Source organism: Barbus barbus (assembly GCF_936440315.1).
Source record: "Barbus barbus genome assembly, chromosome: 5".
Lineage (NCBI taxonomy): Eukaryota > Metazoa > Chordata > Actinopteri > Cypriniformes > Cyprinidae > Barbus > Barbus barbus.
The window spans coordinates 30,949,174-30,972,185 of record NC_136733.1 but is presented as its reverse complement, the minus strand read 5'-3'; the positions used below and the strand labels follow the sequence as shown (position 1 = coordinate 30,972,185).

Sequence of the window (23,012 nt, the reverse complement as noted above, 5' to 3'; positions counted from 1 at the left end):
CTGAGATTCCTGTCAGAATGACGTCATTCTGTACAGACCGCTCCCACGATAGTTGATTGACAAGGCCGTCTTACCTTAGACCTGCCCTGAGTGAGCTGAGAGCTGTCCACATCCAGAGCAGGGGAAGACAAGAACGTCTCCATATTAAGTGATTGAAGCGTTTAGTTGTTGGATGTAATAATGAATATAGCAGTCGTCATTTACTCCCAACATCTGAGCTGCTGAAGAGGCAGAGGATTCGTTACTTCCGCTTTGAAATGAATGCGCCGATCAGCCAGTTTCGCGGCTGAGGTTTAGTATGCTCCAGAGATACCTAGATGCCTCATTATGGACTGTTTCTATGGGCCGTGGTACGTAAGCCATCTGCCATTTTTGGAACGGTCTGTGAATCTTTGAGCGCATTGACTGTGTGCATCTACAACAGCAAGTTATACGCTTTTATATCTTTGAATATTCATTGCTTATTATGGTGAATGTGAGATGGCTGACGCGTCAACGTATCTGGAGCGGTCAAATAGGGATTCTACACATATCTATGGTCTGTTGGTCACTCCACGGAAGAGAAATCAGCAGAAATCAGGGTAAAAAAGTTTTTTTTTACTCTACCACTGAAATTTTTTTTAACCAAAGTATGTTATAGACTTTTCATTAAGACCCTAAAGAATCATATCAACTTATGTAAAATGGGCATCCGATGACCCCTTTAAAAAAAAAGTGGATGCTTGCATGGGTTGGGGTTTAAGCGGACTAAATGTCCCTGGCTATGATTACACCTGCTATTAATGTGCATTTTTGTTGATCCGATCAAAAGTGGATGACGTCAAATACAAGTGTAAAGGGGTCTTAATCATTTTGAGTTTGTCAGCTTTCAGCCACTACCAGAGGTAGTAAAAAATGCATTTAACCTGATCCTTTCATAGTGTAGATGCTCATACAGGCACAAAAGACTCTCTACCTACTCACCTAATATGCAGTCATTGTGGGGTGTGTTGTGAGAAAGTGCACCAAAACAAACAGATTATGGTCAAAATCATGGATGCTTTCTTTATCCTTTTCCATTTGCTTCCTTTCCAGATCACTCCTAATCTGTGTAACAGGTTCTTTCAGTAAATGGTATTTGTGTGCTGCACTCGACGCTCTGTTAAATATGATTTAGAGTGTGACGAATGTGAACATATGATCTATGCTATCAAATAAATGTCTATGGCTCATTGTCACCTGTAGAAGCATGCCAGTGCATAAATATGTATCTTAGTGTCTTAATTGTTTAGATTTTTAGAAGGCACATTGAGTTTTTAATAGCTGTTATATGAGTTGTGTAGGTCTAATGTCTGCTTTTGTTCACAGAAATATTAAAAATCAGATTTTGGTTTGCAAATTCCTGCTAAAGCAGTAGACGTTCTGTTTATATCGGGCATAGTGACATCAAACACTGGTATAATGGAGGACAGTTTTTCTCTGTGTTTGTGTTCCAGATCACCTGATGGGCGTACAGCCAACAATCACACATTTTTCCTGGCTTGTTTACTCTAAAGAGAGTGCTTACAGGGACCGTTTAAGATAATGAGAGACATTGTTATGTTTTCTCCAGGGATCTTCCTTAATGGATTAAACACATCAAACTGAAGAGCAGAACAGTGTGCTTACAGATAAAAGTAAATGAAACTTCGTTTGGACCTCCACTTCTTAATACAGTGAGTGCCAAAAGTCAGAGACCACATTGAAACACTGGGGTTCAGATTTGATCACGTGAATTCTTTGGTACAAATGGTCAGATTTTCTTCCTTTAAAGCACTAGATGCTCTTTGGATCATTCTCAAATCGTGATACAGTGCAGACAGTCTCAATCTGTTGCCACCCTTGAAAATACACTACTGTCAGCATGGAGTTGGGCTGGTGGTGCCAAACTTTAAATGGTTTTACATCACCACAGGGCTTGTGCATCTGTTAAATACGCTAAACAATGACGATTAAAAAAATCTGCATGTGCCTAGGCTTGCTGGTTAACAGAGACAGAGACTCAATAAAACATGTAAAAGGCCAAGTACATAATTTGAAAAAAATAAAACTCTGAGAGAGGTTGAGATATTTAACGAAGGTGCTGTAAAAGATTTCATCCATGCAATGTTTAACAAGACCCTCTTAAATTGCTAATGAGAAACTCATGTTTAATTAACCCATTTTTAATAAACCTTTACAGCTCTGACACATGGCCTCCCACTTAGACTAACATGTATGACTTTAAGAGTTGAAGTGCTTGAGTATATGTGTGTCATTTGGATTCTCACCTCTCTGCGAGCTGTCATTCTTGATTAATTGGTCACGGCTAAACAGCCTGGTGGCCTGGCACTCCAGGACGTATGCTAATTAAAATAGTGATTGAATGTGTGTGTGTGTGCATGTTGTCCTATAATGAATGTGATCACAGGGCTAAAAACGAGACAGAATGGAACAGGGCTGATTTGTGTCCTGTATGGCCTTGAGCTGGAGGTTATAAAGGGTGTTAGTGAACATTTTTGTTACTTTGTATGTGCTTTGAATCCTGTAATGGGAATTCTGGGTTAAGTACACCTGTGGTACATTCTCATAAAAAACATACTTTTTATTTTTATTTTTTTTAAGTGCACCTGTGGTGTACACTCTTAGGAAAAAGGTACAAAAGCTGTTACTGGGGCAGTACCCTTTCAAAATGAACTAAAATGTACACAATTTGTAATGTGCTAATTAGGGTTGGGCGACGTCTATAGCAAAACATTGCGATGGACGATGACATTGGGGGGCGGGGGGCCCGAAGCATTATGTATATTCATAATCAGCCATTGAATTTTGTAATATATTAAATAATTTTAAATGATTGTTAAACTAGGTTTAGGGTACTGAGGGCATTTTTATGCAGATTTGGGTATATTGCATAAAAAAAATAGTGGATGGGAACACCTACATTTGTAAAATAAATAAATGAATAAATAAAAAAACCTAAAAGAAATCTAAATAATTTATTATTATATTTTATATATATTTTAAATGTTGGTATCATTCATCAGGCCAAATAAAATATTTGTTTTCTGTTCCCATAAAAGTAGTGATTTTTTATTTTAATTAAAAATTATTATTATTTTTTTCTTTCTTTTTTTGGTAACACTTTAGAATAGGGAACACTTATTTATTGCCAAACACCCTAGTTGTTTGCAATTTGATTGGTGAGCTCATCAACAATGATAACATGCATTAAATACATACATAAGTACATACATAAATCCAACTATACATAAATTATTCACTATTAACTACGACTTTTCCCTCAATAAATTCTTAATTTGCTGCTTATTAATAATTAGTAAGGTAGATGTTAAGTTTAGGTATTGGGTAGGATTAGGGATGTAGAATAAGGCATTAATAAATGGCTAATATTCTCGTAATATGCATGCTAATAATTCTTTTTTTTTCTTTTTTTTAAGTAATTTGAACTTGGAGGGAAACCTAATTTATATCAGAGCAAACAAACCCTCACTCGCTGGGGTGGGGTGCCTATGCAGGGGTCTGATATGTGCTGCAGTGGGTCTGATGTATTGCACAAGACCTGATTAGTTGAGTAAAGATGCAATAGATCTGATATATAGTGGAGCTTATCTCAAATATATGAATGAAGGCCCAATACGCACTTGCACACATATGCACAAATGTATGTGTTATATATATTAAAAAATATGTGTTTTCTGCCGTTGCATTAGCGTCATTAGTGCAGAGTTGCAGTAATTGCATTCACCATCCTTCTTTCTCTGCCTTCCCTCCTTTCATCCCTTCAGATTTGCATTGCATCAGCAGTTCCTCTGTGTTCTCAAACCAGAGAGAGAAATGAAGCAGTACTTGCTCCATCATTCTGGCCCAATTCTGCCCTGGTACTACATCTACACAGGCCCGTCGTAGCGGTGCATTTTACACCATGTATTATTCTCTGTTTCAGGGTTTTCCATCCTACAGGCCATCATGGAATCTGCGGTGATGAATAATTGGCAGGTAACAGCACGTTCGGTGGGGAACATAGTGGATCCGCTGGAATACCGGCGCATTATTGAAGAAATGGATCGTCGGCAGGAGAAGCGTTTCCTTATCGACTGTGAGGTTGAACGTATTAACAGTATTCTAGAGCAGGTACATAAAAACACATATTCAGACTTCATTTAATTTAATTTGTCGGACTGTCTGTCGTGGCAGTAGTTCATGAACGGTTCTGTCTCAGTTTTATTAATCAATACCTTTCCAAAATTCAACCGTTGTTAGCAAATAAGGTGATAAAAATAGTGTGCGTGAGAGCGTGCTTGTGTTTAAGTAGGGCACAGCGTCCTGTAACAAGGGAACAGTGAGAAAACTAAAAATACTCCCTTTCCTCTCATCCAAAAATACAGCTCTCAAAGGTACTGTTACTTTCTCCGATTCTGTTTGTCTCTTTCACTTATTCTTTCTCTTTCTGTTTTTTTACCCTGTGTCTCTGCTTTCCTTGCTTTTTCCCACTCACATATACATGCAGAGGAAAGAGTGTGTGTGTTTGTGTCACTAGGAGGTCACAGAGATAATGAAATCCACGAGTAGATCAATCAGCACTCAGAGAAAGCTAATCAGAGCGCTGCGCTTCCAGCAGACTGGCTGTCTGCTGCTATTTGTAAATCAATATCTGTGTGCGTGTGGGTGTGGCTGAGTCGTACCTTTATGGTGTGCCTAAGAGTCAGCAGAGCTTTACTGGCACAGCGTTCAAATTTTCAATATTGCCAATGTATTCAAGTGCTGCACCTTTGTAGAACAATAAATAATAACAACAAAGTCCTGTGATGTGTGGGAAGACGCAGTATTGTAACAGCTCCACTGTGCCCAACAGGTTCAAGCAGGACAATGGAGACAGTTCTTTCATTTCTGATTATGTAAAAATGGGCACTACTACTGACCTGATTTGTTTAATCAAAAAACAATTTAAACACATTCCCATAGATGGAATGTGGTGCTGTATTCTTTAGATATTTTATAACTACCATTGGACATTGATAGTACTACCACTGTTAAAACTGAAGTATCGGTTGAGTGCTGAACAGTGTTATTTTAGTGTAATTGGGATGCTATTGTGGTGTTTATTAATATTTTAAAATAGGTAAAATGTTACTTAATTTATTAAGTTAAGTTCATTTTAAAGTTAATTTAACAAATTTAAATTAACATTTTTAAATTTGTTAAATTAACTAGTTTTTATTTTTATATTTTCTGTAGTAATATTTTGTCTGTTTGTCACTTTTTGCCATTTCATGTCTATATATTTTTTTTTATTCATTTTCTATTTTTATTTTGAAATTATACCAATTATAATAACTGTGTATTATAATTGTATTAAGAAATCCCAAAAAATAATGAATCTTTCAGTTAGATGTTTGAATTTTTTCTTTAATTTAAAATAAAAGTATTTTTGTTTTTTTGGCTTAAATTAGATTTTTGAATTAAAATACTCTATGACATGGTAGAAAAGTTTTTCCATAAAATGACAATAAAAGTCCTTGTCACTCATGGCCTATGGTTTTTACCCCCCCCCTAATATTCAGCTATGCTATTAGTAAAAAAAAATTGTGCTCTCAAATTATTAATCGCATCCAAAATAAACGTTTTTGTTTATGTAATATGTGTGTGTGTGTACTGTGTATATTTATTATGTATAAATACACACACATACAGTAGATATTTTGAAAATATTAACATGTATTTGCATATAAAAATATTTATTATACAAATATAAAAAAATTCTTAAATATATACATGCATGTGTGTGTATACATAATAAATATACACAGTACACACACAATATGTAAACAAAAATGTTTATTTTGGATGCGATTAATCACGATTAATCATTTGACAGCACTAAAAAAGAAAAAAATAATTCCCCAGAACATATTTTCAGCTATTTACTATTAATAAAAAGAAAAACGCAAGCAAGCTTTCCACCTTTTTTTTCACCGCTGGGACCACAGAGTGCCCATATAGTTACAGAATCACCCCTCAGCAGTTCCTCAGGCTTTTGCTTTTAATTTGGTGTTTGTTAATTTGTTGTTTAATCTGTGATTCGTTCATTTTGATCTCATGGTCTGCATAAACAATCAGACTTAATGCTGGGTGACACTCTTTCATTCTATTTCCAGGTCGTTATCTCAGGAAAGAACAGTCGAGGCTATCATTACATACTGGCTAATCTTGTGAGAAAATACACACACATGCCCAGATCTCCTTTTTCTTAACCTTCTGTGAGTGACCTTTCATTTTGACCACTGACACTCGCTCTCTGCAGGGATTCTCTAACATGAGTTTGGATAAGGTGTTTTCAGGCGGAGCAAATATCACCGGATTCCAGATCATAAATCCTGATAGCCCGATCGTGCAGCAGTTCCTTCAGCGCTGGGAGCGGCTCGATGAGAGAGAGTTCCCTGAGTCTAGAAACACTCCCCTGAAGGTCTCTGTCTCTCATTATTTCTATGCTTATTTATGTGCATTTGTGATGTGTTTATTTGTGATTGTGCCACTTGTGAATATGTTTGCAGAGTTTATTTGTATATGTTTATGTGTAATTTATGACAATGTATTATGAGTTTAATATAGCAGTCATGTAGTATTTTCATTAATCATCTTTATTGTTTCATGTCATTGCTTAAATTCTCTCATAATGCACCTCTTTCAACTGTTCACTGAGTGTTAAATCAACTAGAAAATGTGCATTTGAATGTTTGTGTGGTTCTCTGTTTATACTGAGGTGTGCATACATTTATCTGTTCGTTGTCATGTTTAGTACACCTCTGCACTGACACACGATGCCATCCTGGTGATAGCCGAAGCATTTCGGTATTTGAGACGTCAGCGTGTTGATATTTCTCGTCGAGGGAGTGCAGGCGATTGCCTTGCCAACCCGGCTGTACCATGGAGCCAGGGAATCGACATTGAGAGAGCTCTCAAAATGGTAGGAGGGGTCCACAAAGGGCCTCAGAGATAGGAAAAACTTTAGGAAAAAAAGCAGTGTTCACAGTTTTAATCATCAAAGAATGTGCAATAATACATTTTACCTGTAGACCTTATGCGCCAGAGAAACAAGCTTACAGCCAACTTTTGAATTGTGTGTTTTCTTCTGTTTTTGTGGATTTCAATGGCATAGCTGTTAAAGATTTAAGAAGAAGCTGGTGAAATGGATTTACTTATTATAGAGTTATCATGAGCATTGTCATGTTTGAAGCAGATCCCATATAAAATGTCAGTAGACCAGGGTCTTAGATTTTAAAATGAGCAGTTCATTCATAAATCCATACGATCTTACCTTCATGCTGTGGAAATACAAACCAAAAGACAGAACACAATGAACACAGTGCTAAAAAGAGGCAGGCTACATAAGGTCTATATGGTATATGATGCTTCCATTATGTTTAATTATGTTGTATCATGCTTTCCTTTTTTTGTCGTGCTTGTCATTTTGTTGGTGTTACTGTTCCTGTTCCTGTGTGCTTTCCTCCTGCAGGTTCAGGTTCAGGGTATGACGGGAAATATTCAGTTTGACTCGTTTGGACGGCGATCAAATTACACCATTGATGTTTATGAAATGAAACTGGGAGGAGCCAGAAAGGTTAGTGGCTCTGGGAGGGCAGTTTCTATAAATTCACACAATATTACTGTCACAGTGAAGCCACAATCACTTTAGAACATTAGCATATTTATGTATATTTGTGTGTGTGTAGTGGTGGCCAAAATGATTAGAACACTAGTATTTTCACCAGCTAAAAAAGGGTTTTAAGTCAGTTATTTCTATCTTTTGCTGTTGTGTGTCAGTAGGAAATACAAGTTTACATTTCCAAACATTCATTTTGCTTAAATTGTAATAATCCAGTTGTAACAATAATTGTGACAACAGCCAGTGCTCCACACAGAGATCTGATCTGATCATCATCCAGTCTGTCTGGAATGACATGAAGAAACAGAACAAACTGAGACAGACTAAATCCAGAAGAACTGTGGCAACGTCTCCAAGATGCTTCAAGAAACCTACCTGCAAAGATGCATTACTGTTAAAAGTTTTAGGCACTTGTGCAAAAATGCTGTAAAATGAGAATGCTGTCAAATATAATGTCATTAATAGATTTTCTTTGTCAATGAACGTCTATTAACTAAATTAAATCAACATTTGGTGTGACCGTCCTTTGCATTTAAAGCTTTTGGCTTTTGCCCTTAGTTTTGCAGGTAGGTTTCTTGAAGCATCTTGGCGATGTTGCCACAGTTCACAGCAACAAAAATCTGGATTATTACAATTAATGGAAAAATGAATGTCTGGAAATGTAAACTGATATTTCCTACTGACACATTGCAGCAAAAGAAAGAAATAACCGACTTAAAACCATTTTTAGCTGGTGAAAATTTTGGCCACCGCTGTATATGTAGCAAAAAAAACCTGACACTATACAAATAAGTTTTTTTTTCTCTGCCCTTTTTTAGACCCTCATCATAAAATGTTACATTTTTCTTTCATTTTTTTGAAGTTACAATATGTTTTCATATAGTGCGAGTAAATATTGTCTCTTGAAAGCTCAAGGAAAATGATATGCACTTAAACGCTCCAACTGCCCTCATACTTGCTTTCTTCCTCCATCAGTCATGAGATCATGTTTCTACTGAGTCACTCTCTTACTGAATTGCTGTATTTGTGTTATTGGTGGACTGTGATTGATTGATTCTGTTTATGCTGTTGCTGTTTCTGTCCCTTGCAGATTGGCTACTGGAATGAATATGAGAAATTTGTTTATATAGTGGAGCAGCAGGTTACCAACGAATCCTCCTCTGTGGAAAACAGAACCATTGTGGTCACTACTATTATGGTACACTATCTAAAGCTGCTTTTAAATATACCGAATCATGATCCTTCTGCCCTTTCAGGTTTAGTGTCACAGTTGCATTGCATTCTGGGGGGGCAGAACGTTTTTCTGTTTCGCTTTGCTTTGCACTCACTCACTACATGTTGAAACAGTCGATCACAGAAGAGTGTTTCAACTGTATCCGTGTGAGTGCCAAAGCATTTTCAGTTCCATTCCAGTGGCCTGTTGTAGCAGTGACATCACAATACTGGCTTTGGTAAGAAATAGGTTAGGCTGTCTCTGCTTTCTCTGCTTCTTTCACCTCACCAAACGTAAGTACTGAAAGACTGAGATGCCAAGCTTGATGCAAATTGCAGAAACTGTAAAGAAATATACACACAACGCATGGCTGATGGTTTTCTCACACATGGTGTGAAATAGTAAGCATCAGAAAAAGAGTCTCTCGTTCAGATGTGTTTTGTGTTTTCTGGCCGAGGTCCTGTTTTTAACGTCCATCTGTCCAATCAGATGTGCCCATTAGGTGCAGACAGTTTGTTCTTTACTTAGCTCTCTAAAAATGACATAATTGTCAAATACGATGAATGTGAGCAGGTATGTCGCTCTCCGAGTGAGTGTAGCTAGCTCCCACACAATAGCAAATCAATCCAATTAAAGTTTTGATTAGATTGCTTTTCATATTTCTCTGATTTATTATTGACTATTAAGGAGTCCTGGTTGAGAACAAGCTCAATATTGTCTTCCAGTGATATTACAAAATAAAATGCATACAAATGCAGAGCCACTCTTGAGATACATCCTCTGACATACAGCTCAATTTTCTTTGTCTAAAAATAAAAACATCTGACTTGGATCAAAAAGAGACCGAGCAGCACTTATTTTGTAACTCCCAACGTGATGTATACATGTTGCATACACATTTAAATAGCAAAATTTATTTTGAATTTTATTTCTTCTCTTATTGACTTTAGCTGCCAACTCATATGTTAAATAAATTATAGAAATAAATTAAATATGAAGAATTGCAAAGCTTCTTAATCTACAGAATTTCAGACAGGACGTGTGCCAGGTTGTGCACATGGAGATGTTTTGACTACTGGACATGTTACGTTGGACGACTCGCTGTGTTTAAACAAACGTATGTTAATTGAACCAAATGCTGGAAGTGAATCGGTTGGAGCTGCACAGTGATTACAGCTGGGCTTAAACGTGTTTCATAATTATGTCCTTAATGAAGAACTCTGAGAACTTGAGGGCAGGGGTGGATAGAGGAGAGGACTGAGATGAAACGGAAAGAATATTAATTAAAGGATGCATATGGTAATTAATCTTTTGCATAATACATAACCTGAAGGTCACACAAACCAAATCTTAGTAGGAAAAAATTAAATGAGCTTCAGAACTCTGTCGTTAAGGAATACAGTTGTTTTAATGCAGATGTTACATTACGTTAGCAAGATGAACATTTGTAAGACCAGTTAGAATTACATAAACAAATGTCACTAAGTTTAGATAGAAAAGCAAAGTCATATTTAAATGTACCATAAGGTTCGCCTTATGTTACATTTAAAAGTGATTATGACCTCTTTCTGACTCTGCCTATGATGACCTCATAAGTAGATACAGAAATTGAAAGCAGGCTAATTAGAAAATTAGTTTAATAAGAGTTTGCAAAAAGAACGTTTCATCCTGCACAGGTTGGACAGACGTGCTTGTGTAATGAAACCAGTAAAAATAGCTGGAAACCGACTGAAAATATGGATGATGGGGTTCAGTAAATAAGATCAAAGAAAACTCAAGTTTGATCTGATGCTATTAAATTTTGATCTGAAGTTTCATCAGATTTGGCCTTATTAAAATAATTAAAATAAGCACACACATGTGAGAAAACCTCTGCTGTCCTCTTTAGCCTTCCTGCATGCACTGGACACAAACATGTGTGTGAGTTTTTTTAAGCAGTCCCCTAAACGTCTATATACTTGCTTGCTTTAGACTGACAAATGAGTTCTACTAATGAGAGGACCTACAACTCCACACGTCTGTCTCTTTTTCTCTCTCCAGTTTGAGAAATCAGAAACCACCATTAAATAGCTCTGTCCACAATCCCAAAACCCAATTTAAATTCAAACTAGCCTTCCTTGCAGCTGCTGTTTGTCTGGTAGCTTGGCTGTTGGTCACATTGTTGTTACGAGACTCACAATGCATGTGTATATTTCAGTGTTTGTGTGAATGAGTAAGAATGAAAGAGGTGTGAAAATGTGTATGTGTGACACATATCAGTATGTTTGCAGACTAATCAGTGATTTTATGTGTGTGTGTGTTCTGGACTGTCGGTATGAAAGCCAGCTGAACCTCATCTGATTTGGTTAACAGGAAGCTCCATATGTAATGTACAAGAGGAATTATATGCAGTTGGAAGGGAATGATCGCTATGAGGGCTACTGTGTAGACTTGGCATCAGAAATCGCAAAGCACGTGGGCATAAAGTACAAACTGTCTGTTGTGGCTGATGGGAAATACGGAGCACGCGACCCTGAGACCAAGACCTGGAACGGCATGGTGGGGGAGTTGGTATATGGGGTGAGTCCTGGGAAAATGATCCTGCAATGGGAAGTTGTGGGTAGTGGAATAGTGGCTGTGTGAAACCAGCAACACTTTGGAGGCATCATATAAAATCACTGACCACGCTGTCAAAATAAAAGTTCAAAATATATTATGCAAGATTTTCTCGTTATCTCTTAACATTTCACCGTATGGTGCTTGTCAGAGTTGTTCTCATCATTCTTTCCTCTGTCACATGATTTATTTTGACATTGTACTGTGATTTTAATTTTTTGCTGGTGTTGCTGACATCACCCAAGTCTTTGGTCATGGTCAGTGTTTTTACACGATAAAGCTCAAAATTAGTGCCTCTCTGCATGGGTAAAGGCCTTCAAAATGGATTTATTTGGGGAAACAAAAATCAGCTCCACCCATTTGGTTCCTGTTAAAACTAAACAACTTATTCTTTATTCACTGTAAGAATGACAGGAAGTGTGTGCATGTGTGTGTCTCTGCTTTTGTTTTGTTTTTGTGTGCCATTCAACATATCCTGAATATGAGACACATATCATATTTGTTTTTACTAAATATAATTTTTATATCCTGTCAAGAATTTATCATAAGATATTTATTGACAATGTCATGAATATAGCATCGCTACACAAAACATTATTATGAAGTTCTATTTAGACCTTTTGTTGAATTTTAAATTGAGTTCTGAGTTGCATTCATAAGCAGATGGAGACAAGAAGGCATTTTGGGACAGAAGTACATGGTAACATCTGCTACTTACAGATATAGCATACAGATAAATGTAAAGAATGAACCAAAGGTACTTTTATTTGTTGTTGGTATTCAAACAGCTTGATCATTCCTCAGTTCATAGCAGACCATCTAATCACATGTCCATGGTCATCCCATGACATAATTTTTTCCCTGGTATTATGAACTGAAATTTACTGTGTTCCATGTTTCCAGAGAGCAGATATAGCTGTGGCTCCTCTCACTATAACCCTTGTCCGGGAGGAGGTGATAGATTTCTCCAAGCCCTTCATGAGTCTGGGCATTTCCATCATGATCAAGAAACCACAGAAGTCCAAACCAGGAGTCTTCTCCTTCCTGGATCCGCTGGCCTATGAGATCTGGATGTGTATTGTGTTTGCATATATCGGTGTGAGCGTGGTTCTCTTCCTGGTGAGTCGTTTCAGTCCATACGAATGGCACCTGGATGAGAATGAAGAGGCGAAGGATCCGCAGACGCCCCCCGACCCGCCTAACGACTTCGGCATCTTTAACAGTCTCTGGTTCTCTCTTGGAGCTTTCATGCAGCAAGGATGCGATATCTCACCAAGGTTGGTGTATTATTTAGCCCATCCTTGTCTCTCCATCCTCATCTTTCTCTCTCCCCTCATCTTTGCATTTTATGGTCGTATTGTCTTTCATGGTGCATATATGTTATTCTACTTAGGGTGTTTCACTTTTTAATTAACTTATCTTCTAACCTTAACCTATTCTCTCAAGTCAATATTATTTGTATAGCGCTTTTAACAATGCAAATTGTGTCAAAGCAGCTTTATATCGGCTTGATATAAAGCTGGGTGGCTTTATATCAGCTTTACAGTATTTAGACGGGGAAATAGTTTGTCGAAATAGTGTCATTCTCCTCTGGCCAGACAAAATCAGAAGTTTAAATCTAGGCTAAATCTAGTTCCTGTAGTCTTGTCCCGATGGCTGTCTTGTAGACAGGGTCTTCACTGGGGACCAGTCTCTGGGGCTCATCTAGGTGTCCTGGCTGTAGAGGTCATCTCTAGGTGCTGATCCACCACCTGATCTGGATACAGTCTGGATCTGGGGGGCTATGGTGACCTCGGAATAAGAAAGAAACTGGCTAATATTAGCGTAGATGCCATTCTTCTAACAATGTAACAAGTACATCAGGTGTTTTGGGAAGTGTTCCCGGTTCCGGTTGACCTAATTAATGCAGCCTAACAATCCTTTAACGGATTTGAATTATAGAAATGTAATAGTGTATTATGTGTAAGCCAGGTTAAAGAGATGGGTCTTTAATCTAGATTTAAACTGACAGAGTGTGTTTGCTTCCCGAAAAGTGTTAGGTAGATTGTTCCAGAGTTTGGGTGCTAAATAGGAAAACGATCTCCTGCCCGCAGTTGATTTTGATATTCTAGGTATTATCAAATGGCCAGAGTTTTGAGATCACAGCGGACGTGAAGGACTATAATGCGATAAGCGCTCACTCAAATACTGAGGTGCCAAACCATTCAGGGCTTTATAGGTAATTAGCAAGATCTTAAAATGTATACGATGTTAATTCTGTCATCACTTCACTTTCGTCATTCATTCAATCATTCACTTAGTCACTCATCAGTCACAATATTGTCACAACAGCTGTTTATCTTTATCTCCTCTGTTTCTCTCTTGAAGTACAGCTTGTTTTAAATCAGTGGTTCTCATTTTTTTAGTCATACTCTTCTTTGAAGCTAAAGAAACTTTTCAACTACATTCACCCCAATAATATCATAATCTGTCAGTATTGGTAGCCAATTTTGGCACTTGCAATGACATATAATCATTTAACAGTTTGTTTTGCACGAATCAACTTTAGAATGAGGGAAAAAACAAGCAATTTGAAATACACGAATCAGTTTCAGCTAATTATTTTTGCAGTTACTGCACATTATACATTTTTTGTTAAAACTTTTCGCTCCATTCACACCAAGAACAATAACTATAAAGATAACGATATAAGCATCCACACCAGCAAACGATATCGTCTGTTTAATTCTAAGCACAAGCTTGTCTGCCGCTTTAAATTCTCGAGCTCGTAATGGTAGGATTGATTCTGATTGACTGTCAATGTTTTTATCATTCATCAGCTGGAAAAAAATAGTTCTGAAAGTGATTCGATATCGATACGATATCATTTCTCTGTACCTTTATCGTTATAGTTGTGGTGTTGACTCTGCTATTGAGAAAGATTTTTAGAACTATATCTTTATCGTTATCTTTATAGTTATCGTACTTGGTGTGAACAGGCCTTTACTGTTAATGATATCAGAATTATTAAACATAAAGACAATGAAAACTGCATGCTTTGGAAATTAATCTAATGTGGGGGTTTTTTATTACAGTAAAAGGAAAAAAGGAAAATAATTTATTTTTATATATTTAAAAAAAAAATCTAAAGATTATATATTTATTGTATCCAAAAAATAAAAAATACATGAATTATACTACTTTTCAGGCACAATAATAAAGGCTTAATTCACCCAAAAATGCTGGGCACCAACTAAAATAATTTATATTCACCATGTGTTGACGGTAAAATGTTCAGATTTTCTCTCTTTCACTCTCTTTTTCTCTTTCTTGGAGGGCTACCGTGTTCTTGCTGCATGTCTCTATTTTATTGTCAGCAGTTGGTGTTTATAAACTGTTTCAGTGGAGGAGTGCCAGCCCTCTTCACTCATTCCATCATTTGTCTATTCATTCATTTGATTTTCCTGCCCAACATACTCACCTAATTCCTCTTGGATTCCTGTCTTTCATTCTTGAGGTGATCTTTGTGACCCTGTGCTTCTCATCCTCATCTTTCTGCTGTCTCTCATGACACAGGCTTGTCCAAACAGAAGCTTCACTTGTACTTGTGATTTTGTTAGTTTCTTGAAAACATTTACATCTTTTATCGGCAGTAATAGTTTCAATACATCTGTACTAATTGTTAACTTTTCATTTCGGTTTTGTTTGCTCTCCTATTGTCTCCTTTTCTCCCTCTTTCCCTCTCTCCCTCTGTCTCTCAGGTCTCTGTCTGGCCGTATTGTTGGTGGTGTGTGGTGGTTCTTCACTCTGATTATCATTTCATCCTATACGGCCAATCTGGCTGCTTTCCTGACTGTGGAAAGGATGGTGTCGCCTATAGAGAGTGCAGAAGACCTGGCCAAGCAGACTGAGATCGCCTACGGGACACTCGACTCCGGTTCCACCAAAGAGTTCTTCAGGGTAAGACAGCAATAAAAATATACTGTCAAATGCAATAATACTGCTATTTATAGCCAAAATGAGGAAATAAGCCTTTGTGGTTATTGATCATAATAAAAATTGTAAATTGTGAGACTAAACTGCGATGACAGTCAGTTGGCAATCTGACAAAGACATGTCACCACAGACATGTGACCATCTATGACTAAAGACGTTTTACTGAATCTTAGCCAGAAACCGTTTTTCATGTGAGCCAGCCAGAGGCAGAGTGTGTGTGTTTGTGTGTGCATGTGTGTGTTGAGATGACAGGGTACATGGCAGTTTTAAGATGACCCAGATACACCACTGCTGATGAGCTCATCCTGTCATTTCACCTTATTGTCACAATTACTTGCTGGGTGTGTGTGGGAGTGAGTGAGTGTATGAAAGCAGATATACATGTATATGTACTCGCACACACGTAATCAAGTCACTCACACAGTCACTGTCACCTCACAGACCCAATAGAGTGGTTGGAGACGGAGATAGAGAACACATGAAATGTGGTGCCCTTTTGCTCCTCTCTCTTTCATGAGTTGTCATCTGTTAACAAACTGGATCAGAGCAAAGATGACAGGAGAGCAGCTGACACAGATGTTGGCTGAATTTGATGTGGAGGCAGTCTCCATCTTGTGTTCATAACGTATTATTTCAGCAAACTATCTAAGCAAGTAGTGAATATAACTCGGCTTTATTAGATGGTAATGTTGGTTTGAGTTTAGGTTTTTAGGTAGAAAAGCAATGTGGGTATATTATGGAATGGTCACCACAAAACAAGCAGTTTAACAAAACAATCACCCTCATGTCATTCTAAAATTGATGGCTTTAATTCTTCCATGGCGCACAATGGGAGAAACTGTTATGCCGTAGACTTTTACATGAAATTACAATGATTGAGAACTAACATTTCAAACGTCAAAAAAGGATGCAAAAGCACCATACAATATCATAAAAGAGGCCTATATGATACTATTTAGCAAGGATGCATTAAACTGATCAAAAGCAGAAACAAAGACTTTTTTAAAATAAACAGTTCTTTTGAGCTTTCCAATCGTCACAGAATCCTGAAAAAACAATGTATCAGAGTTACACAAAAATATTAAGCGCTGCAACTGTATTCAACACTGATAATAATAATAAATGCAGTCTTGGGAAGGTTACTTTGGAAATGTAATACAGATTACAAGTTACCCTATTTAAAAATATAATAAGTAGCATAACTATTTCAATTACTTTATTAAGGTAATGAAACTAATTACATTTGATTACTTTTTTAAATTTCTAACAAATGTTTGCAACTGATAATCATTTTAAAACATTTAAACCAGGCTTTAGAATCTTTCATCATTAGAATTAGGATTATAATAATTAATTTTTAAAGAACGGTCACCACAAAATCAGACTTTAGCGCCTCTTTTCGCTTTGAGATCATTCTGTAAATACAGATTTAAAATCATAACAAAAAATAGTTTAATAGCTGTAAAACTGTTTTTGAAATCAAATATTTGCATACAGGGAACACTGGCATCTAACAGTCAATCTTAAAAAAGTAAAGCATTTACATAAACCCAAATAGATAATAAAACAATTATGTGTCCTAAACTCCTGAAACATTGGTGTCTCATATTTTAGAGCAGTCGATGCAATTGATCAAAAAAAGAAATCAATTAAATCTGTATGTGTGTGAAAATATTCAGTTGTGACCCCCTTTGTAATCTTTCAAATTTTCATTATTAACTAATTTTATTACACATTTTTTCTCAGTAACTATAACTGATTACAGTTACATTTATTTTGTTATTAAATTACGTAATTCTGTTACATACAACTACTGAATAAATGTTACTTAAGCACCAAATCAGCATATTAGAATGATTTCTGAAGGATTATGTGACATTGAAGAGTTAAGGCTGCTTTGCTATTACAGTAATATATTTAATTTTAAAATATAATTAAATCAAAAGCACATTTTTACACATTTTACAAAATTACATTTAATATAAGGCTTATATGGAAAAGGTCTTCAAAATGACTCCTTTTGCATTCTGAGAAAATCACTTGCACATACAGGTTTAAAAAACATAAGTAAATGATGACAAGAGTTTTTGTTTTTTGTGAACTTCTTTTGATGAAGATAATGATAGTTTAATGATAATGTTAAAATACCAAAAGATTTCGGGGAGGGGTTAGGTTTAGGGTTTTGCAGATGGAAATATATTGGATCAAATATAAAAAAATCATCAATTTTAATCAAATATTAAAAGTCAATTAAGTGTCCATCATGATTAATGGCTCTCTTATGTACTTGAGGATTGGACTGGCCAGACACAGCTCATCCAGTAGTGTAAGTTGGTACTATATGTTTATCAGAGATCTGAAAAGAGTAATTATTTTTGCATTTCCATTTGGTGGCACAGAAATTACACACTTCCTGTTTGAATTCTACAGTTTGTGCCAAAAAACTTGAGAAAAACACATTCACATACACTCCTACATCAGCTGTTTGGAGGTCAAGTTAACCTACTTACATGTAGGACATGTGTGTATGTGTGTAAAACTCTGTCCTATAAAACAGAGAGTGTGTGTGTGTGTTTGTCCTAATAAATTTAGGTGTGTGTGTATGTGCTTTCTCCAGAGATATCCTGTCCGCTACACGGCCATTTATAGCTACCCTCGCAAGAGATGGGCACAGAATATTTTGGCTTATGAAACTTAAGCTTTAAATCACCACAAATGCAGAATTACAGCACAATTACAAGGATAAGTAGAGCCATGATTTATCTGTTCTTTCATTCCTTCCATGCATTCTGAGAATGATGTGTGGGAGAACTGTGTTTTGACGTGTTTAGGTTTTTTCTTTACATATATATATATAGTCTTGTATTCAGTGAGTCATCTTATTAATTTTTGATAGAGCTTGTTTGTAATGGCCTTGGTTGGGCAGACAATGTGAGGGACCTGTTAAGTGATTATTTTAAGAGGTTTTAATTTTCTATTGTAATTTTCTAAGATTTTATACTTTGATGCTCGTCGGGTTTAGTCTCCTCACAGCAGGACTCTCCAAGATCAAACATTCCTGAAGACTCTTATACAAAATACCGATCGAGAGAAGAGTTTGAGAATTTTTATTTGATCATGTTTGGGGTGGGATGTTCATGTTGTGAGACATCTGAAACAATGTTTTGTGCTTTTCAGGTTTTTAATTTAATGCACATTTAAATGGAATATCCTAGCTGGACCTTTTTACTGATGTGCCCCAGTAAAATATTACTGATAAGTCTTTGCCTGACAGTTGAGATTTCCGTATACTGATCTGAGAATAATTTTCTCTGATAATATTTCAGCAGCGATGTACTGTATGTTTTCAGTCATCTGTTAAAATAAGATCTAGTGATGCCAGTGAATCAGTATTGATCTAATAAGACCTAGAAATCTAAGAGAAGTCGTGTACAGCTTGTGAACAAGAAACATTGGCAGGTGAAGACAATATATATCACTATACCCAAAAGAGTATTTAAATATAGAGAAATTTTTTGTTGGGGGCCCTGTGCTTCAATACTGATGAAAGGCTAGAAATGCTCCTGACACTCGTCATACAGTCATGGCCAAAAATATCGGCACCCTTGGTAAATATGACCAAAGAAGGCTGTGAAAATGAATCTGCATTGTTAATCCTTTTGATCTTTTATTAAAAAAATTAACAAAACATCTAACCTTTCATTAGATAATAAGAATTTAAAATGGGGGAAATATCATTATGAAATAAATGTTTTTCTCAAATACACGTTGGACACAATTATTGGCACCCCTAGAAATTCTTATGAGTAAAATATCTCTGAAGTATATTCCCATTCATATTCACAATTTTGAGCACTCCAGGGTGATTATGAACATGAAATTATCCAGCCATGGCTTCCTGTTTCACAGAAATATAAATAGGAGGGAAAACAAAGTCTAAATTCCCTTCATCATCCATCACAATGAGAAAAACCAAATAATATATTTCTGATGTGCAGCAAAAGATAATTGAGCTTCACAAATTAGTGAAGTGGCTTTAAGAAAAGAGCTAGAGCCGTGAAATATTCCCATTTCCACCATCAGGGCAATAATTAAGAATTTCCAATCAACAGAAAATGTTACGAAACTGCCTGGAAGAGGACGTGTGTCTATATCGTCCTAATGCACGGTGAGGAGGAGAGTTTTTGTGGCTAAAGACTCTCCAAGGACCACAGCTGGAGAATTGCAGAAAATAGTTGAGTCTCGGGGTCAGAAAACCTTAAAAAAAATTGTCAAACAGCCCCTACATCACCACATGTTGTTTGGGAGGGTTTCAAGAAAAATTCTCCTAGCTCATCCAAAAACAAACTCCAGCATATTCAGTTATCAGACACGACTGGAACTTCAAATGGGACTGGCTTCTATGGTCAGATGAAACTAAAAAATTCGCTTTTTAGCAGCAAACACTCAAGATGGGTTTGGTGAACACAGGGATAAAAAAGTACCCCATGTGTACAATGAAATATACTGCTGTATTTTTTATGTTGTGGGCCTATATTTCTGCTGGAGGTCCTGGACATCTTGTTTAGACGCATGGCATCATGGATTCTATCAAATACCAACAGATAAAAAAATCAATAAGTGACTGACTCTGTTAGAAATCTTATAATGGGCCATGTTTGGATCTTCCAACCGTACAATAGTCCAAACTCAAACCTAAAAAACAACACAAAAATGGGTCACTGAGCACAAAACCAAGCTTCTGCTATGGCCATTCCAGTCCTCTGACCTGAACCCTGTAGAAAATGAGTGAGGTGAACTGAAGAGAAGAAGCACCGTCATGGAGCTGGGAATCTGAAGGGTCTGGAGTGATTCTGGATGAAGGAATGGTCTCTGATCTCTTGTCAGGTGTTCTCTAACCTCATCAGGCATTATAGGAGAAAATTTAGAGTTGTTAAACTGGCAAATGGAGGTTTCAAAAAGTATTGAATAAAAGGGTGCCGTTAATTGTGGCCAATGTGTATTACCATTTTAAATTCTTATTATCCAATGAAAGGTTAGATTTTTGTGAATTTCTTTTAAATAAAAGATCAAAAGGATTAACAATGCAGATTAATTTCACAGCCTTCTTTGATCATATTTACCAAGGGTGCCGATATTTTTAGCCATGACTGTATATGCAACCAAATGTTGCTACTTTTCTCATAATATAGTGGAGAATTATCCGTCATGGTTCACAAAATGAGTCCCAGTCCATCTCTGCTGACAGGAAGTTTTAGGCAGCCACTTTTGTAAAAGGTCACGAAACTCACATGTCCCTCTCTTAACCTTTCAGTTATTTCCTCTTTGTCCTTTCTTTCTTTCAGCGCTCAAAGATCGCTGTCTACGAGAAGATGTGGTCTTACATGAAGTCAGCCGAGCCGTCCGTGTTTGTTAAGACCACCCCCGACGGAGTGGCTCGCGTACGCAAGTCGAAGGGGAAGTTTGCGTTCCTGCTCGAGTCCACGATGAACGAATACATCGAGCAGAGAAAGCCGTGTGACACTATGAAGGTGGGAGGGAACCTGGACTCCAAGGGCTACGGTGTGGCCACGCCCAAAGGGTCGGCATTAAGGTGGGTGGAATAATATAACAATTCACTCTTTTGTTATAGTATTCCACCTACCCTGATTCCACCATCTCTCTCTTCTCTCTGTCTCGTTCATGTTTTGTTTTTCATTCTTATTCTCTCACCCTCTATCTTTTCTCATTCTCTCTTTCCTTGAACTCTTTTTCTTTCTTTTTTGCTTTCACTCTGCCTGTCTCTCTCTCTTTCTCTCGCGGTACATAAGGTAAACGTGTCTGTTTGTTAAGTTTCTTTTTCTTTAGTCATGTATGTTGTGGTAATGTTTTTATCGTGTTTCTCTCTACAGAAATGTCACTTAACTTAATAATTTACAGTCCATTTTTACAGTGTAATGCCTGTTGCTGTTGATTTCCTACCCCCTTTTTCTTGTCATCCTCCTTCCTCTTTTTTGTCTTCTTCGTCTTTTGCGCTGTGCTGTTGTTTTTTGGGGTTTTTTTTGCGGTTCTGTAATGTTTGTATGGTTGGATTGTTTGTTTTTTTCCACTGCACCTGTGCTGTATTGCCTGTTGCCAAGCATGTCATGCCATACGCTGTTTTTTTCTCCTCTTGCATCCTTCCCATCACTCACCAGCACTCAACCTCTTTTTCTTCCTCTCACTTCTTTCTGTTTCTCTCTGCACCACACACACCTCACTTGCACACTCGCTTCTGTCTGTACCCAGTAGCTGGCGCAATTAACCAATCGAGCGGTCCAACCACTTCACCAGTTAACCGGTCTCTCCTCTTGTATTGACCCCTAACAAAAAGCAACTGCCAGTTGCTGCAGTCTCATTAGATTTCTCACGAACCTGTCCCTTTTCTTACGAGCTATGTGTTTATCGTTTGAAGAAGCGCTGTAAACCTGGCGGTGTTAAAGCTGAATGAACAGGGACTGCTGGACAAGCTGAAAAATAAATGGTGGTACGACAAGGGAGAGTGCGGCAGCGGGGGAGGGGACTTGAAGGTCAGCCTCAATCTCACCCAAACAACAATTTCCTAGCTACGAGTAATTGGCAAGGCCGTGACCTATGACCCCCCGGCAACAGTACCGTGACCCTCAAGGGTGAACACGAGCAAACTGAGCCTTATGACCCAAGGGCATTAGCACCACTGCGACGGCCGCAGTTACTGCCAGCGCTGCCAATGTAACAGGGTTTTTTTTTGGAGCTTATGTAATAAGCAAACTGTGATCATGAAGTGACCCTTTACTTGGCTAATGGAGGAAAGGAAGCAGAGGAGGAGAGGAATAAAGGCTCGAGTGGGTGGATGTGTGGAGCGAGGTCAGGGTCACCAGGAGCGCAGCTTATTAGGATGCTTAGGTTATTACGAAGCCACCTCGCGGGTTTGTTTGTGTGGTGAAACAAACAGCTTGTTCCAGGTAGAAGAGACTAGGCCCTCTCTGGCTCTCTTCTGATCTGTAATATCAGATCATCAGAAAATGTACTGTTTGTGTCTACCAGAGTTCCAGGATTTAATGGGCTATCAAGAGAGAGAAAAAAGAGATGTACGAGGATCTAATAGACAGTGCTAACAAGACCAAAACTGCCCTGGAAAATAGGTTCCTATACTTTTCTAAAGCACATAGGATTGCCTGAGCCTATTTGATGTTTATTATAATGTTTAAGGAATTGTTCACCCAAAAGTGAAGTTCTGTCATCATTTACTGTACTCATGTCGTTCCAAACCAATGACTTATTCTTCGGTGAAACAAAAATATTTTGTCCATACAATGGTGGGGCCCTATGATTTCCGTGATGTGGAAAACGCAGATGTAATTGAAAAATCTAGTCATAAAAATAGAATTTACTATATAACACGGAATGTCGTGGAATTAGACAAATTTTTGGATGAATAAATCAAAAGTAGGTCGATACAATTAAATCAAAACACGGTATGGACTAGTGTCTTTGAAATTTAAGTTGCAAAAATACTATTCAAATATGAATCCTGCATGTTCCGTG

General features: G+C 37.2%; 1 protein-coding gene across 3 annotated transcripts in view; it reads left to right on the top strand.

Annotated features, from left to right (window-relative positions):
- The window catches only part of LOC306870313 (glutamate receptor 3-like), a 40,705-nt gene that overhangs the window by 7,188 nt on the left and 10,505 nt on the right, over nucleotides 1-23,012 (top strand). For 2 of the 3 annotated variants that reach the window (XR_013784248.1, XM_079417512.1), the window contains exons 4-13: nucleotides 3,965-4,152; nucleotides 6,177-6,230; nucleotides 6,323-6,484; nucleotides 6,818-6,985; nucleotides 7,535-7,639; nucleotides 8,775-8,882; nucleotides 11,250-11,456; nucleotides 12,396-12,769; nucleotides 15,233-15,431; nucleotides 20,813-21,060. Coding sequence is in view for 2 of the 3 variants with exons in the window: in XM_079417512.1 (XP_079273638.1) it covers nucleotides 3,965-4,152; nucleotides 6,177-6,230; nucleotides 6,323-6,484; nucleotides 6,818-6,985; nucleotides 7,535-7,639; nucleotides 8,775-8,882; nucleotides 11,250-11,456; nucleotides 12,396-12,769; nucleotides 15,233-15,431; nucleotides 20,813-21,060 (1,813 nt within the window). In the remaining variant the exon portion in view is untranslated. Of the gene's footprint in view, nucleotides 1-3,964; nucleotides 4,153-6,176; nucleotides 6,231-6,322; nucleotides 6,485-6,817; nucleotides 6,986-7,534; nucleotides 7,640-8,774; nucleotides 8,883-11,249; nucleotides 11,457-12,395; nucleotides 12,770-15,232; nucleotides 15,432-20,812; nucleotides 21,061-21,900; nucleotides 22,016-23,012 lie in introns of all 3 variants that reach the window. The other variant, XM_079417511.1, reaches the window with a different exon arrangement.